Source organism: Engystomops pustulosus, chromosome 4 (genome assembly GCF_040894005.1).
Source record: "Engystomops pustulosus chromosome 4, aEngPut4.maternal, whole genome shotgun sequence".
Taxonomy (NCBI): Eukaryota; Metazoa; Chordata; class Amphibia; order Anura; family Leptodactylidae; genus Engystomops; species Engystomops pustulosus.
The window spans coordinates 53100523-53119598 of record NC_092414.1 but is presented as its reverse complement, the minus strand read 5'-3'; the positions used below and the strand labels follow the sequence as shown (position 1 = coordinate 53119598).

Genomic DNA, 19076 nt, shown 5'->3' with positions numbered 1-19076 from the left:
CTCAGCGTCATCTCATCTGGCATAGTAGTGTGCTTTCATACTTGGCTAGAAAATAGCCATAGGAGAATCCAAACGGCTTACTTCCGCCTACAGTAGCGTTATATATATTTGATTTCTGGTTGATCTGCTGGTGGCTGTACTTGCTGCAGTGCATCTACTAGCAAATTGTGAGCAATTTGTAGTGAGACTTGCGACCGCTGTGTTTTGCGCTTAGTGACGCACATATCCATCGCAAAGACCGAAGTGGGAAAATTTATTAGGGGTTGGATTTCAATTAGGCACAGTCTGCCATTTCCTTTTTTATTTTACGTTTATTTTTTTAATAACTCAGCGTCATCTCATCTGGCATAGCAGTGTGCTTTCATACTTGGCTAGAAAATAGCCATAGCAATAGGATAGCATCGTTTGGTTTTAAAAACTAAAAAACACAAAAAAAAACAAAAAACACAAAAAAAAGTTAAAAAAAAATTAAAGTTATAACTTTCATTTTCAAAATGTTTAACCCGAGGGCTAGGGGTAGAGGACGAGGGCGGGGACGTGGGCGTCCAACTACTGCAGGGGTCAGAGGCAGTGGTCCTGGGCGGGGTGAGACACCACCTGCTTATGAGGGAGCAGGGGAACGCCGCAGAGCTACACTCCCTAGGTTCATGTCTGAAGTTACTGGGACTCGTGGTAGAGCACTGTTGAGGCCAGAACAGTGCGAACAGGTGATGTCGTGGATTGCCGACAATGCTTCGAGCAATTTGTCCACCAGTCAGTCTTCCACGCAGTCCACCCATGTCACCGAAATCGCCACTCCTCCAGCTCCTGCACCTCAGCCTCCTCCCCCCCAGTCTGCCCCCTCCCAGGAAAATTTGGCATTTGAACCGGCATACTCTGAGGAACTGTTTTCTGGACCCTTCCCACACTCACAAACCACTTGTCCGGTTGCTGCTGAGCAATTTTCCGATGCCCAGGTTTTCCACCAGTCACAGTCTGTGGATGATGATGACCTTCTTGACGTAGTGGAAGAAGTGTGTAAAAAGGTGTCCGACGATGAGGAGACATGGTTGTCAGACAGTGGGGAAGTTGTTGTCAGGGCAGGAAGTCGGAGGGGGGAGCAGACTGAGGGATCGGAGGATGATGAGGTGACAGACCAAAGCTGGGTTGATAGGCCGGGTGAACACAGTGCTTCTGAGACGGAGGAGAGTCCTCGACCAGAACAGGTTGGAAGAGGCAGTGGTGGGGCCAGACGGAGAGGCAGGGCCAGAGCTGGTGCATCAGCGCCAAATGTGTCAACTAGTGAAGCTCCCGTGGCGAGGGCTCCTGCGGCGAGGGCTAGATTTTCAGAAGTCTAGAGGTTCTTTAAGGAAACACCGGATGACCGACGGACTGTGGTGTGCAACGTTTGCCAAACCAGGATCAGCAGGGGTTCCACCACTAATAGCTTAACTACCACCAGTATGCGCAGGAATATGAATGCTAAACACCCCACTCAGTGGCAATAAGCCCGTTCACCTCCGGCCGTGCACACCACTGCTCCTACCCCTGTGTCAGCTGATAGTCAGCCCCCTGCCCAGGACCCTGCCACAAAAACCCCATCGTCGCCTCCACGATCCTCCACAGCATCCACCAGCGTTCAGCTCTCCATACCCCAGACGCTGGAGCGGAAAAGCAAATATAGTGCAACCCACCCACACGCCCAAGCCCTTAATGTCCACATCTCCAGATTGCTTAGCCTGGAGATGCTGCCCTATAGGCTAGTAGAGACCGAGGCCTTTCGCAACCTCATGGCGGCGGCCGCCCCTCGGTATTCGGTCCCCAGCCGCCACTACTTTTCCCGATGTGCCGTCCCAGCCCTGCACCAGCACGTGTCAGACAACATCATCCGTGCCCTGACCAATGCCGTTTCTGACAAGGTCCACCTGACCACGGACACGTGGACGAGTGCTGCCGGGCAGGGCCACTATATATCGCTGGCGGCACATTGGGTTAACTTGGTGGAGGCTGGGACCGAGTCTGACCCTGCGGCTGGTCATATACTGCCGACGCCGAGGATTGCGGGGCCTACCTCGGTCCAGGTGTTTCAGGCCTACTATGCCTCCTCCTCCTCCCACCCCTCCTCCACCTCCTCCTCCGAACTACCATCCGTGGGCATGGCGCCATCAGTCGGTAGCTCTAGGCACAGCAGCAGTGCCGTCACTAAGCGACAGCAGGCGGTGCTCAAACTGCTGAGCCTAGGCGATAAAAGGCACACCGCCCAAGAACTATTACAGGGCATCACGGCGCAGACTGATCTGTGGCTGGCACCGCTGAACCTGAAGCCAGGCATGGTTGTGTGTGACAACGGCCGTAACCTGGTGGCGGCTCTGCAACTCGGCAGACTGACACATGTGCCATGCCTGGCCCATGTGTTAAATCTGATAGTTCAGCGTTTCCTCAAGACATACCCCAATCTGTCTGATTTGCTCACGAAGGTGCGCCGCATCTATGCGCATTTCAGGAAGTCCAGCACAGATGCTGCCACTCTCAGGGCAGCGCAGCGCCGCCTCCAACTGCCCGCTCACCGACTGTTGTGCGACGTGCCCACGAGGTGGAATTCAACACTGACCATGTTATCCAGAGTTTACCAGCAGCGCCGAGCGATTGTAGACTGCCAGATGTCAACTTCCACCAGAACTGGTAGTCAGGTCAGTCAGCTTCCTCAAGTCTACAATGAGGAGTGGACGTGGATGTCTGATATCTGTCAGGTGCTGAGTAACTTTGAGGAGTCAACACAGATGGTCAGTGGCGATGCCGCCATCATCAGCCTCACCATCCCGCTGCTTGGCCTGTTGAAAAATGCTCTGATCAGCATGAAGTCGGAAGCTTTGCGCTCGTCACAAGAGACGGGGGAAGAAGATTCACTTGTTGATAGCCAAAGCACCCTTAGGTCTGTTTCTCAGCGCATATCGGAGGAGGTGGAGGTGGAGGAGGATGAGGAGGAAGAGGAGGAGAATGTTGGCGAGACACAAGAGGGGACCATTGTTGAGTCCTTCACTGTTCAGCGTGTATAGGGCAGAAGAAGAGGAGTTGGAGGAGGAGGAAATGGACAGTCAGGCCAGTGAGGGGAGTGAATTCTTACGCGTTGGTACTCTGGCGCATATGGCAGATTTCATGCTAGGCTGCCTATCCCGTGACCCTCGCGTTCAAAGAATTTATTCCAGTACCGATTACTGGGTGTTCACTCTCCTGGACCCACAGTACAAGCAAAATCTTTCCACTCTCATCCCTGGAGAGGAAAGGAGTGTGAGAATGCATGAATACCAGCAGGCCCTGGTGCACAAGCTGAAACAGTATTTCCCTTCTGACAGCGCTAGCGGCAGAGTGCGTAGTTCTGCGGGACAAGTAGCGAGGGAGAGTAGGCGAGCAGGCAGCTTGTCCAGCACTGGCAAGGGTACGCTTTACAAGGCTTTTGCCAGCTTTATGTCACCCCAGCAAGACACTGTCACCTGTCCCCAGTCTCGGCAGAGTAGGGCTGATCTTTACAGAAAGATGGTGAGGGAGTACGTAGCTGACCATACCATCGTCCTAAATGATCACACAGCTCCCTACAACTACTGGGTTTCAAAGCTGGACATGTGGCACGAACTGGCGCTGTACGCCTTGGAGGTTCTTGCCTGCCCTGCCGCTAGCGTCTTGTCCGAGCGGGTTTTCAGTGCAGCTGGTGGCATCATCACCGATAAGCGTATACGCCTGTCGACTGACAGCGCTGACAGGCTGACGCTTATTAAGATGAATAAAGCCTGGATTTCTCATAATTTCCAATCTCCACCAGGTGAAGGAAGCTCAACCTGAATAATTTATCCACTCCTCCTCCTCCTCATTTCCTCCTTCTCCTCCTCTTTGTACAGTAAAGCAGAGGAAACTGGCTATTTTTTGACAGGGCCCACTGGCTCTAGCTATAGTACTTTATGCATTTAATTTTTCTGGAGGGCCACCGACCCGGTCCTCTGTTTTAAACAATTTTTGGGAGTGCCACATACAGGCACTCAATCTATTCAATTTTTCTGGAGGGCCACCTACCTGCTCCTCTGGTTTGAAAACTTTTTTGGACTGCCACATACAGGCACTCAATCTATTTAATTTTTCTGGAGGGCCACCTACCTGCTCCTCTGGTTTGAAAACTTTTTTGGACTGCCACATACAGGCACTCAATCTATTTAATTTTTCTGGAGGGCCACCTACCTGCTCCTCTGGTTTGAAAACTTTTTTGGACTGCCACATACAGGCACTATCCAAATTAAATTGTCTCCATAGCAGCCTCCACACGTTGTCTCCATTGCTACCTCCAAAAGTCGTCCATATAGCTGCCTCCATACATCGTCCCCTTATCAAACGAGGTGTGTCAGGCAGAAATTTGGGTTGTTTTCATGGATTCCACATCAAAGTTGTTAACTTTGTCGCCACCCTGCTGTGTTATCCACAAAATATACTGGCAAACTTTTATCATTTACCAATATTATTTCAGCGCTTCTTGCGCATCTGTTTACATTCCCCTCACCCGCCATATCCTAAACTTATAAGAACGCTACTACACTTGATCTTATACAAAAGGTTCTTAGAAGTGCTGTTTGGGGAGTAGCCTAGAGACAGGGGCTTGGATTGGCGAAAGCTCGCCTGGCAGCGGAGCGCCAGCTCCATGCGCATCATGCGCTTCTTGCGCATCTGTTTACATTCCCCTCACCCGCCATATTCTAAACTTATAAGAACGCTACTACACTTAACTTGGTGCAGGCTGGGACCGAGTCTGACCCTGGGGCTGGTCATATACTGCCGACGCAGAAAATTGCGGGGCCTACCTCGGTCCAGGTCTCAAAGGCCTAGTATACCTCCTCCTCCTCCCACCCCTCCTCCACCTCCTCCGAATTACCATCCGTGGCCATGGCGCCATCAGTCGGTAGCTCTAGGCACAGCAGCAGTGCCGTCGCTAAGCGACAGCAGGCGGTGCTCAAACTGCTGAGCCTAGGCGATAAAAGGCACACCGCCCAAGAGCTATTACAGGGCATTCCACATCAAACTTGTTAACTTTGTCGCCACCCTGCTGTGTAATCCACAAAATATACTGGCAAACTTTTATCATTTACCGATATTATTTCAGCGCTTCTTGCGCATCTGTTTACATTCCCCTCACCCGCCATATCCTAAACTTATAAGAACGCTACTACACTTGATCTTATACAAAAGGTTCTTAGAAGTGCTGTTTGGGGAGTAGCCTAGAGACAGGGGCTTGGATTGGCGAAAGCTCACCTGGCAGCAGAGCGCCAGCTCCATGCGCATCATGCGCTTCTTGCGCATCTGTTTACATTCCCCTCACCCGCCATATCCCAAACTTATAAGAACGCTACTACACTTGATCTTATACAAAAGGTTCTTAGAAGTGCTGTTTGGGGAGTAGCCTAGAGACAGGGGCTTGGATTGGCGAAAGCTCGCCTGGCAGCGGAGCGCCAGCTCCATGCCAAGATCCAACTAACATAGTTTTAACTGCAGAACCTTTAATCTACTACTAGTTCACTGCCTCCATACATGGTCCCCTTATCAAACGAGCTGTGTCAGGCAGAATTTTGGGTGTAATCCACAAAATATACTGGCAAACTTTTATCATGTACCGATATTATTTGAGCGCTTCTTGCTCACCTCCTTTGGTTCCTCTCTGCCACCCATTGGTTTGAAGCCTGAGTCCATTTAGGGTATGTCGCCATGCCACTCTCTAGCCTGCCGCTGCTGCCGCTGCCTCTGCATGCCGTCCCCTATAGTGTCAGGGTCAATTATTGGATGTTTTACATGCTATCTAGCTTCATTCTGTCACTCTGTCATGGCCATGCTGTTGCCCATAATTTTGGCATAATGGTGCGATTAAGCAGCCTCAGAGGCATCCATGCATGCTGCCCCTGCTGTTTCCTGTCCATTTCCGTGGTGTTTCCATCCTTTTCTGAGGTTCCCAGGTGTTTGGCCAAGCTTCCCTGTGCAGAGCCTTGGTCCCCTTGAAAAATGCTCGAGTCTCCCATTGACTTCAATGGGGCTCGTTATTCGAGACGAGCACTCGAGCATCGGGAAAAGTTCGTCTCGAATAACGAGTACCCGAGCATTTTAGTGCTCGCTCATCTCTAGTCTAGATGCCTTTTTACACCTAAATAACATTGATAGTTATGTTATATAGAATTGTTTCCCCTAAATCCCTTCCTCATGCAATCCCTCCCCTTCCTTAGTTGAACTTGATGGACAAGTGTCTATTTTTAAACCGTATAAACTATGATACTATGAATGCTCGTCCTAATTAGCAGTTCTTGCTGCATTCGGATGACCATTCTCACCTGGTGATTGCACTGGCACTAGAAAAGTTCCAGTATGATCAGTAGCAGGAGACCAGCTTTTAAACACGGCTGGTTCGTGCTGGATATGCCTCTATGAAAATCTCTCAGTGCAGAGGATTTTAACCTCTTAACTACCACTATCAAGCTTCCATCAACCTCCCCCAACACAATATGTGTTGCCAGCTGGAGGTCTGCTGAAGATCTCAGGGTCTGCCATCTTCAAAATCCTATTTGTCCCAGTCATCATGGTATTCCAAGTGTAAGTCCATTTATTGTGAAACAAACAACTATTGTTATTTAATGCTTTCTACCTCCCAGAAAATTAGAATAAAAAACAATCAAAAAGTTGGAAGCCTGCTAATTAGCACTAATTAAATTATTATTTTAGCCCTAATGAAGGTAATTTGATTGAAGAATGTGCAAGGTATAGTTATGTAATATGGTGACTAGAGATGAGCTAGTATACTCGTACAAGTATTTCCCCTGCTCGAGATCGAGCATTTAATTAAAAAAACACAGTGAAGAACAATGAAGAATAGAATAAAAACAGTGAACACAATGAACACAGGATCATTTAAGTGAAAAACACAGTGAAAAACACAGTGAAGAATAGATTACAGATGTTCGGCACATCTGCTTACTTGTCGGAGGATACGCGCGGAACGGTGCGAACAAAATAGTATGTGAAGAACAATATATATGTGTGAAGAACACATTGAAGAACACGGTGAGCAGGACAGAGACACTGGGGAGCAGCACGGAGACATGGGGCAGCGGCAGCACGGAGACATGGGGCAGCGGCAGCACGGAGACATGGGGCAGCGGCAGCACGGAGACATGGGGCAGCGGCAGCACGGAGACATGGGGCAGCGGCAGCACGGAGACATGGGGCAGCGGCAGCATGGAGACATGGGGCAGCGGCAGCACGGAGACATCGGGGAGCGGCACGGAGACATCGGGGAGCGGCACGGAGACATCGGGCAGCGGCACGGAGACATCGGGCAGCGGCACGGACCGGCACGGAGACATCGGGCAGCGGCACGGACCGGCACGGAGACATCGGGGCACGGGGAGCGGCACTGAGACATCGGGGAGTGGCACGGAGACATCGGGGCACGGAGACATCGGGGCACGGAGACATTGGGGAGCGGCACTGAGACATCGGGGAGCGGCACTGAGACATCGGGGAGCGGCACGGAGACATCGGGAAGCGGCACGGAGACATCGGGGAGCGGCACGGATAATATATGCGCGGAACAGTGAAGAATAGATTGCAGATGTTTGCATACATCTGCTAACTTATCAGAAGACATTCTTTTTCAATTAATTAACACATTTTATTCTCGAACCATTTTCCCTTTGAAAAATGCTCGAGTCTCCCTTTGACTTCAATGGGGCTCGTTATTCGAGACGAGCACTCGAGCATCTGGAAAAGTTCGTCTCGAATAACGAGCACCCGAGCATTTTAGCGCTCGCTCATCTCTAATGGTGACACATAAAGGTATGAGTTTTTCCAAAAAGATGTACTTATTTGCTGAAGTAGTAAAACATTGGAAAACCTGTACATGTATGATGTCTTCCTATTCACACTTACCTACAGAATAATTTTTCTAATTTTTTTTATGCTATCCAAATAAATATTTTATTGAAAAAAGCAAGTTTTGTTCTGTTCCCCCTTAGGAAAGGGTTATTAAATGTTTAGCATTATGTTATTTTACCATATAAATGAAGCCATTTAAAAAATACAACTCTTACCACAAAAACCAAGTGCTCATTTGCCTATGTCAGATAAAAAAAATGATATGTCTTCTACAATTCAAGCATAAAACATGAAGAAATGTTCTGTTTTGAAAGCAAAAATAGGCCTTAATGTTGAGGCCTGAAAAAAGCTTTAGTGACCGGCATTTTGTTGCAAATTTTTATACATAATGGTTTAACGGTAACAGCTTTTTTTTTTGTGTACTATCTTAAGAATTTTTGCTATGGTTTTATTTTTCATGACTAGGGCTAGTCAAAAGTTAACAAATGCTAAAGGATTTAGTTTTTTCATATTCATTCAGTTTTTTGGGGGATTAAAGTTACAAAATATGGAAAAAAATGCTTATTTTGGAATGCTTAATATTTTTTATGCAACTTATAAATCCCCTTGTCCGGGGAAAGTCCCCCGCAGCCGCTGTCAGTTCGGCGCGGCCACATTGCAGATAGTAGGCAGTGATTGTGCAGTACATGCAATGCTACCAGCTTCAAAAGTTTACATTTTAAAACCAAAACTGAAACATCTGATAAGAAAGATCTAGATTTAACCATTACAGTCACTTATACATTCACACGTCAGTAAACATTTCTAGTGGTACATTATTCTCTTCCCACATGAAATAGTTGATAACAGAGAACAATAGACTGCATTCAACTGTTCACAGAGAAGTCACAGATTCTTTGACGAGAATCCATTGATGTGTATGTCCTGCTGAGAGGGGGAGAGTCGGCCAGAGCATACAGAGGAGAGCTGGCCCCCTCATGTATATACCCGACTGCCAGCGCAGGAGACATGTGGATCCGACCTCTTATTCGGTAAGAGGTCAGATCTTTGAGGAACATTTAGTACAACTTTCCCAACATACATTAAATAAATTTAGCATGTATAGAAATGGGCTAGGGAGAGGATTATGTTAGGCATGTTTGGATGGGGGTCTTTTTGGGGGTGATAGGTCCTCTTTAAGTTTTAATAGTGAATGGATCAATCTGCTAATCTACCTCTAATATGATACAAATGATGAAAATTTTGGGCTTTACCACCATATATGGAACATAGTGCATGTCATCACATTCAATAAAACAGTATTCTGGGAGGTGAAGGTACCAGTGGGCTAGGCGGCCAGAAACGTGGAATATTCTGTGGTATAATTTGTTACTGACACTTGCTTACATCTCTATTACGAGTGTATTAATTCTTTCTGCTACAACAGCACATAAGTTTTTTGAAGCCAAATCATTGCCGCTGTGAGAACATTCAAAATAACTATTCTGGTAAAAAGTAACTATTTTTCCGTAAATGTTTATTTGCTTTACAAATCGATGACATTGTGTGTATGGCATGCTAACACTGCGTGATTTATTCTACAAGAAACAAAACAATTATTTGCAGTGACTACAACAAATTGATGTTAAACCGGCATTTGTTTAACTACAAGGCTTGTTAGAGAAGTAAACAGCATTTTAACAGCTTGTGGGAGTTTTCTGTGATACATTAAATCACATAATTTACCAGAAGGCAAGTGTGAATGTTAGGCTCTGTTCATATCACATCATGGTAGAATCTTATCTGTATACAAGGTCATCCACTGTATAGCAAAGGGGTACCAGAAGGTGGACTGGAACAACGCCAAACTAGAAGATGGGGAGGGGGAAGTACTGGGTGATCTTACATGGTAAGGCTACATTCACACTCACGTATGTGGGACGTATATATACGGCTGATATATGTCCCCCATACACTTCTATGGGCTCACAGCACCGTACGGGAGCAGTACGGTGCAGCACAGGTGTGGCACCGCACAGCTCCGTAGCCCGTAGACATGTCCTATCTTTCTACGTGATACGTCGTTGTGCGCTGTAAAGTCCTATGGAGAGGGGCGGTGGTGAGCTGTGCTCATCCCCTGCTCCTTTCTGCAGCCCCTATGTATGCCTGCTGTACTACGATACAGCGGGCATACATCGTGTGCATGTAGCCTAAGGCAGGAGGTCCACACATGGCAAAATGTTTGGGGGATAAAATTGTCTCTTTTAATTTCCTCTGCATAGGGGACTCATTGGGGGAGATTTATCTGTCTGTCTGCACCAGAAATATGAACCTGAAATGCCTTGTGCCACATGTATTAAGGGATTTTGGCCAACGTCAGTCAGTTTCCGACTTGTCCTAAAAGGAATGTGTGGTGTGGATAAAAGGGTCATGTCTTAGTTTGTGCGCAAGAAAATTCAGTTGGAAACTAGACCAACTAATAGCTGGTCTTCAGTAGTCTCCATATTCTATACTACACCAGATCATCACCCAGCATGATCTATCTGGCACAGAATACAACTGTGGAGTTTAACTCTGCACTGTTCAATTCACCGACACTTTCATAAATTTCCCTCTTTGTCCTTAGGTTTCCTTTGCAAAAATTAGGATACTGTGTAAATACATTAAAGGTGCTGTATACACTTGTTTTGGAATAGCATAGTCTACTACACTGTTGCACATTCACTTCACTTCTCTTCACTTTCTCATCCACAACAAATAGATGTAGAGCTATATAACATGACTGGTTTAACCCATTAATCAGATGTGATAATGTCGACCTGTTACACATGAAAGTGTGCAGCTATGGTGGCATGAGCCCAAGGACTGCACACAGTAATAATTAATACAATGCCAGCCGGCAGAAGTAACATGTCTGCATTATATTTCTATATAATGCAGTGCCTCCTATCCACTGCTCTGTGTGCAGCCCGCAGGATCCTGCCACCATACGGCACAATTACACGGGTTGCACATGTTCGTGTACAAGAGCCCTTAGTCTGTAGTGTAAAGAAAATTTAGATGAAAATCCACCTAAAACTTGAGAGATACTTTAGTTTCCTGTGTTCTTTTGGTAAAATATACACTTAACCTCTCAGTTGCACTTAACTGAACAAATGCACATCTCACTGTGCTCAGTAGACCTTGGTTATAGCGTCTGAAGTTTGCTGCTCAGACACAGTCAGTCCCAATGCACAGAGGTACTTGCGGAGTATAGCGTAAACTGTAACCTTATGTTATATATAGTCAACTCCAGAAATATTAGTGCTGCCTGAAAAGAACTACGTATAAAATGGAGAACATATAAAGAACATTGCAAGTTTTTCCCTATTTTAAATATGTTCTATTAAAATTGTATTTGTATTTTTTGTAAAAAGCATGTAAGCACTATTCTATACAATATGCCACGTTTGCTATGTGCTTCTTTATATTTGAACAGTTTTTTATAATTCATTGATATTTTTATGATGTGTCACATGCTTATTTCTTGGCCTTCAAAATATAAAGTTACAGACATGTAAAATCAAAGGGTCATCAATCAATTAGCAATAAAAAGTTATGAAATTTTATCAGGTTTATAATATAAAATCTTGGAAAGCATGTAACAGGATGAAAGAAGTATAACGCCCTTAACTTAGGATCAGGTCACACCTGTCACACCACTAAAATGACCTCAGCGAAAGTGTCCATGATTTCAGTGGACTTTTAATGGCTTCCACTAGTGTGTGTCTGCACAACATTCATCCGGTATTTGAATGGAAAATATAGCATTGTAGCTTCTGTCCAAATTTCTTCTCAAATAATGGAAGCGCTAACGGAAGTGATGCAAATGGATAGTGACAGAATCCTTTAAATGATGTCTAGTGTACACATTGCCAAAGAGTTATTTTAGTAAAACTGTGTACACTATTCTCTATGGGGACATGTGGTGCCAGAAAATGACAGGTTCCCTTTAAGTTTCCTATGCCCTTAAGAGAGATCAGCTTTAAAAATGATCCAAATGAGCCTGTGGGGTTTCAGACTCCTTTAACACCTACGTAGTCCAGAGCTCCTCAGGCTTATTTGCATATTTTATTATTCGCTCATTTAAAAACTTATTTTAAATAAAAAAAAAACAGGGCTTAAGAAGTAATTTATAGCCTTTTAGCTTGTGGTCTACTCGCACTATTAGTAATACATACACATACACACAGAACCGCTTGACAAAGTGGGGCCCTTGGCAAAACTGAAAGTGGGACCTCAAAATAAAACTATTTTATGAACAGTCACAGTCAGAGACTCCTTTAGCCCTGCACAATAATAACACTTTGTAGTTTACACACTGTAATATGGTAAGGCAATCTATAGGAGAATGTTATAGGAGATAGACAGATGATCAATAGATGGATGATAGATAACAAATATGAAAGATGATATAGATTTATAGATATATAGATGCATAAATATAAAGTATATTATATATAGTCAGATAGATAGATATAGGAGATATATAGATAAATAGATAGATATGGTAGTAGAGAGTTAGAACATTAAATGATTGATAGATAACAGATAAGGCATAGATAGATAAATAGATAGAAGATATATAGTTAAATCACCAGATATACAAAATTTTACATAGATAAATGGTTGGATACAACCAGACATTAGAGACAAATTATAGGAGATAGATGATAGATATAAAGACAGGAGATAGATGATAAGCATTTTCACCCAGCATTCAACCAAGGGGTAGTAAAAGAGTATTACATCCTCTGCCCACATGCATGGGATCCCTTTAGGACACGGGGCCCTGGGCAAATGCCCAGTTGGCCGCCCCCTAACGCTGGCCCTGCATACACATATAATACATATCTATTGGTTCTTTTCTTTCAGAATGCCGTGATATTTTGTTGCCTCTGATCACCAAAGAGTTAAAAGACTGGCTAGAACTCGGAAAATTAGAGGTGTCCCAAACAAGAGATAAAAAGCACTGTGTAGATTTACTCAACAGCATTCTGGAGGTGCTCAGCAGTCAAGACGTGGTAAGAATAGTAATCACTTACATTTTCTTTACTTATATAATATGATTTAATGTTTCACTTGTCAGAAGTAATGAATCACAAAACTGGTATTGGTTATGCAGGTTTTACTACAAATGTCCTGGAGCTTTCTGTTTCCAATTACATTACAGTAAAATATCTAACTGATCTATTTGTCTAGGTGTAATAAACATAGTGCTTTAATACACAGTAAATAAAAAATATCTCACTGCATTGGACAAATACATTGCGGTTCTGTCAATTTCCTCCCCACAATTTATTTCAAAGAAACACATACACTGGTGTATCAGTATGTACTTGAGTTTATTAACTAGAAAAACATAATAAAACATTGTGTGTGGGCCCTTTTGGAAACAAATATTGTTTTGGGACATGTACTGACCATTGTTTCCAGGGCCTGAAGAAATGCATGTATTTATATGGGCTCATACACACAGCTCTGTATGAACCGAATGCCTTAGCTATGAAACTCAGAGCAGGTCCTATCTTTGCCCATGTTAGTGGCTCTACCCTCCCATAGAAGTCTATTGGAATTTTAAAACTGTGGATGTCACACAGGTGTCATCCATGTGCTGTTCATATATGTGGATCAGTTGCTGTTAGAGATCCATTGTTTGCCGGTGGAGAATACAATCATACATTTGTACATAGACTTACTGAAAATGTACTTGTTAACAAGACCTTAGGAGCTTTAATGTATTATGCTGACTCCCAAAAAGGACTGAGCTATCATATCTGGTTAACTAGTGAAGCCACTCATGTAGCTTCATAGTATAATTGTTTATAGGGTTGATAAAACATACATGTCCATCAAGTTCAACCAAGGAAGGGAAGGGATTGGATGAGGAAGGGATTTAGTGGAAACAATTCTATATAACATAACCATCAATGTTATTTAGGTGTAAAATTGCATCTAGACCCTTCTTGAAGTTCTCTGCTGTCCCTGCTGTGACCAGCGCCTGAGGCAGGCTATTCCACAGATTAAGAGTTGTCATAATAAAATAGCCCTGTCGCCTCTGGTGATTAAACCTTGTTTTCTCCAGATGGAGACAGTGCCCCCTGGTCTTTTGATTTGATAAAAAGACGAGGGTTACTGTCTCCATCTTACATTTCAACAAATATGCAGAATTGTGTGGTAAATTTTTGCTCTGATTTTTCTTTCTTTTTTGTGACTTTGCAAGTCACATATGCAATTTTGAAACTTTTTTTCACAACTGAGACAGTTCAACATTGTCAAGTTTTCTGCAGTGCTCTCTGAGGTACCACTTTAATCTAGATGTGAAAGTTGTGACTTTTCTAAAAAGTTGCCAAAACAGCTGGCTGCCCCCCTAGCAAGCATAGAAAACAGCTTAAGAGTATAAAAGACCAAACACATGGTGGTTCCTTTTTCTCCATGTAAATTATGCTGAAGGACTCGTAAGGCCTTGACCGGAGCCTCATCCAGCTCTTTATGCAGACGGCAGGAGTGGGCACACTTAAACAGTTCTTCAGAAATGACATCCCGATATCCTGCATGTGTCGCTTCCCCGCTCAATTCAGCCGGAGTTCACCTTCTTCTTCCTGGTGCATTGTCTTGCGACACAATTTGAAAGTAAAATCCTGCGCTCAGTCCGAATCAGTTGGATCATCCGACGGCCCACCCCCCAATTTGTGTCACATGGAAGCCAGCATAGCTGCGCCAAAAACCGACCACGGAAGACACAATCCCAGAACAGACACCTGTTAAATACCTGTCCAAGCCGAACAATCCCCAAAAATTACAAACAGTCCGACGAAAGTGCGTCCATTACTAAATGAGCCCTACTGTGTGTATAAGGGTGCATTCACACATAGCGTTAACCCCTTAAGGACGCAGTCATTTTGTAGCTTAAGGCTCAGTCCCATTTTTTGGATTCTGACTTGCGTCGCTTTGTATGGTTATAACTTTTGAACACTGTTACTTATCTAAAGGATTCCAAGACAGTTTTTTTTCGAACATGGTGTACTTCATTGTAGTGGTAAATTTTGGCTGATAAGTTTTGCGTTTATTTAAGAAAAAAAGAAATTTTTAAAAAATTGCCAGTTTTTTAGATTTACCACCTAAATAAATTGCTGAATAACATTTCCCATATGTCTACTTTACATTTTCATCATTTTTGAAATGTCTTGATAATTTATTTTGACGGCATGCGGCTTACAAATTGAATATCCCTTTTCCGGAGTTTCAGAATTGACTATTTTGGGGATAAATACAGTTTTGAATGAAATTTTACATATTATACAATCAACCCATTTTCAAATCTGCACTCCTGAAACTATCAGAAACCGCTTTTAGGAAGATTGTTAACCCCTTGAGATCGTCAAAATTTTAGCTTTTTTGTTATTGGGGCCATGTGATGGCATTTTTTTTTGCTTTTCCAGTGTTACCATTTTGGGGTTGGTATCCCCTATTTTCGATATATCGGACGCTGAGTGGGAAGGGGTTAAACGCACGTGTCTTCAAATGCATCACAACAAAAGAGAAACTTTTGCCAAATTACATTGCTGTCAACATTGCGTCTACAAAAATCATGTGTTAATATGGTGTTAACATGCTGACATAGTGTTAACAAATGTGCTAATGTAATGTTAACGTGTTTTTTTTTAACACAATGTTGACAGCAATGTAATTAGGCAAATTTTCTCTTCTCTGCTGCTGTGATGTATTTGAAAATGCATGTGTTAACTCCACGTGTTAGTGCACTCTTATGTTCTGGTTGTTCATTATATTGCTAGAGTAGAGTCCTGCCTGCATCTGGATATTTCATTTATCCATTAATAACTTTTATTTAGTTCATTGTAATAAGAGCATATTTGTTCTCTTATTAGCTAACATACCAGCCATTGAATAATGCACTGGCCTCATAGTCTGTGAAGAATAGACAGGTCCCAGTAATATGTAGGGTGACATGTTTAGATGACTTAATTGGGAAGGTTCATGACATTTGTGATTCAACCCATCAGCTGAGCTTTTTATATAATATTTTGATGCTCATTAAAACAGGCCATTAAAAATAATTTAAATATTTAATATTTTTTCGTTCTAGCTGTTTTTTTTTTTAACCAATTCTCCAAGAATATCTTCTTAACAATAATATGACAGGTTTAAAGGGAATCCCAAAATGGAAGTGATGGTGCTTGTCTGACTGAAGACTGACAAAGATGTTTTCAATAGAATTTTCTGCTCATTAAGAAACCCCAGAATGACAGCTCAGGAAACACGGCTCTTGTATTCATTTTAGAGAAAAAAATACATTTAAGGTTTTTGGCTGCATAGTGCCTGGTTCTGCAGGAGGATCATTTAGGAGCTTAATATAGGCCATGTTATCTAGATTTCTATCAATCTGTCTGTCTGGGAGTCTTTTCTCATTATTGTGAAACAAAACTTAAAACATTTAAAAATGAGTCATTAGGATGCCAAATACCTTTCTTAAAAATAAACAGTAATCATTTAGTCACTTTTATAAAAACCCCACATTAAATAATATTAATAAGTTTTATAACAAGTTTTTTAACTTTTTCACAGTTTTTGGGCTCATTCGCATCGGCATATTCGAATAATTGAACACTGGGGCTTATTTACTAAGGGTCCGTGGACGCACTTTCGCCGGACTTCCCAACATTTATGGATTTTGTGTGGCTGTGACAGATATTTAACTGGGGTTTGTGTCGCACGCATTCGGTTTTTGGTGCAGCTGCGCTGGCTTTCAGGTGACAGAAATCAGGGATGGGCCATCAGATGATCCGACTGATTTGGACTTGTTGTGTCGCAAGCCAATGCACTTACATACACCAGGAAGAATCTTATTGAACCGCGGCTGAGTGTATGATCGTCGGACAATGCACTTTCTGTCAACTTCTCTGGACAGGTGAGTAAATGTGTCCCATTGTGTCAGTATTTTATCCACAGACAAAAAAAATTCCACTTTCTATATCTAGACCAATCTGGGACGGGGTTTAGGGAGTAAAAAATTGTGTGGGACATCTATGCCCACACAAAGTTTTTATTAAAATTAACAGACAGTGGTTGACTGCAGCTTCTGAATTCTGGGTGGAGGGTAGTCCAGAATAGTCAGTAATTGTTGTCATACACGTGTTATCGGTGCTAATGTGAGCCTGGCATTAGGTTTCACAGATACATCTGGGGGTGAGACAGTTTCCCTAGTCTTCCCCCGTGGGTGTAACGTCTGGGGGGCAGATTTATTCGCACTGGCACCCCCCCCCTAGATGTATTGGGGGAGAGGGGCTACTACACATAGAACAGAGGCTAATTATCTGTTTATCCAACCGATACCCCTGAATGTGCAACAATATGTGGCGAAACATGTCGGGGGGGGGGGGGTAATTTGTTGGCTTTTAGAACAGCACTTGTGTGGACAAGCAGCTCTAGAAGGGAATAAGATAATTTGTCTATAATATAGTGAGTCAGTCAATGTTGGATACACAGATTATTAGCCTGCCCCCAATACACCTAGGGAGGTGCCAGGGAGAATCAATCTGACCCCCAGATGTTACACCCAGGAGGGAAGACTGGGGAGACTATCTCACCCCCAGATGTATCTGTGAAACCTAATACCAGGCTGACAGTGTGAAATGAAATAGCCAGGTTTCTCACACAGTCAAATTTGGTGGCCAACTCAGGTTCTATTCCTCCTATGGAGTAGAAGCATGTAAAATGTGTCTCGGATGTGTCTCGGATTCCCCCGCAAGGAGTACTGACTATACTGGGTATATTATTTCTATTACTAACTATACTATTCTGGACTACTGTCCACCCAGAATTTAGAAGCTGCAGTCAACCACTGTCTGTTAATTTTAATGAAAACTTTGTTGGATGAATAGATATCCATCTTTCATACTTATCAATAAAAGTGATATTTTAGCGACAAATGGGTATAGATGTCCGAACTGGAAAACTTTCTTTCCTCACACAATTTAGTATTTTATCAGTTTTTGTCCTTGTGGCAGCCGTTATTGCAATTTCCACATCCATTTTTGCAACATCTACACAAAAAAATTATAGCATGCAAAAATTAGATTGCAAAGCACAAGGTTCAGCAAATATGAAAAATACTGTGATCGCATTTATTTTTTTCCAGCGGGTCCATACAAGTCCATACAAGTACAAGGTCTGCCAGTGTGAAAAGCATAATGACCCTTTATATTATATGTGGCTATTCACATGTCCTTCTTTTAGCACTGACCTTCAGCACGCTGGAAGAAAATATTCGCAATGCAACACAATTTTTGTGCTAAAAAACTTGACTTGTACGCGAATGTATATGGTGCGTCCCAAATTGATCTAAATTAAAACTCTAGCACGTACCTCAAAAAAATTACACATTGCATAGGTCCATATCCCTGCGATCATATTGACTCAAAAAAATAAAGAGAAAGCGTCATTTGGAGGACAGTATGAAAACCGTAAAAACAAACCCTACAAGAAAACGCCGCAAATGTGTTTTTTCTGTCATTTTCTGTAAGTCTGAAATTTTTTTCCAACTTTTCAGTATAGTGCATGGAATATTAAATGGTGCCACTAATAAGTACAATTGTTTTAATTGTAGATAACAAGCCCTTGCAATAAAAATGTTATTGCTTTTGGAATGAGGGGAGTAAAAGTCGAAAAATATAGACCATTGCCATTCACTGTCCTCTAGGGTGCAGTTTATGGGACTAAATCCTTTTGGCAAGTTCCCTTTATAGGTTGATTTTGGTTTGTACCTGAAGAAGGTGTGTATGTGATAAATTATCTGCAACCGATCCTTTTTCTGCTCTCATGTTTTCTAAACCATTTGTGAAAATAAAACAAATGTAAGCTATGATGATGTCTGCACAGCAGAAGGTCCATATGACTTATGCATTTTTCACCAGAGCAGTCTCCAAGAAACCTAATTGAAACAAATTAGACAGTCTTTGGTCTCAATGTCCGTCTTCTGATGTCGACCATCCACGATATCTTTTTTTCCCTCACTAAAAATGATATGAATTGCATTATTTTAATACCAATAGCGCTGGTGTGACATTGATAAATAGCCTGCCAGAATTATATTCTGTGTCCTTGAAGAGGCATTTCAATAGATGTAATGTAACAATGAAGATTGTGGTAGGACACTTGCAGTCTTG

At 43.1% G+C, this 19076-nt stretch overlaps 1 protein-coding gene across 2 annotated transcripts in view; it reads left to right on the top strand.

Annotated features, from left to right (window-relative positions):
* Positions 1-19076, top strand: part of DOCK2 (dedicator of cytokinesis 2) — a 471688-nt gene that overhangs the window by 209558 nt on the left and 243054 nt on the right. For both annotated transcript variants that reach the window (XM_072145916.1, XM_072145917.1), the window contains exon 26: positions 12766-12914. In XM_072145916.1, the coding sequence (XP_072002017.1) occupies positions 12766-12914 (149 nt within the window). The remainder of the gene's footprint in view (positions 1-12765; positions 12915-19076) is intronic.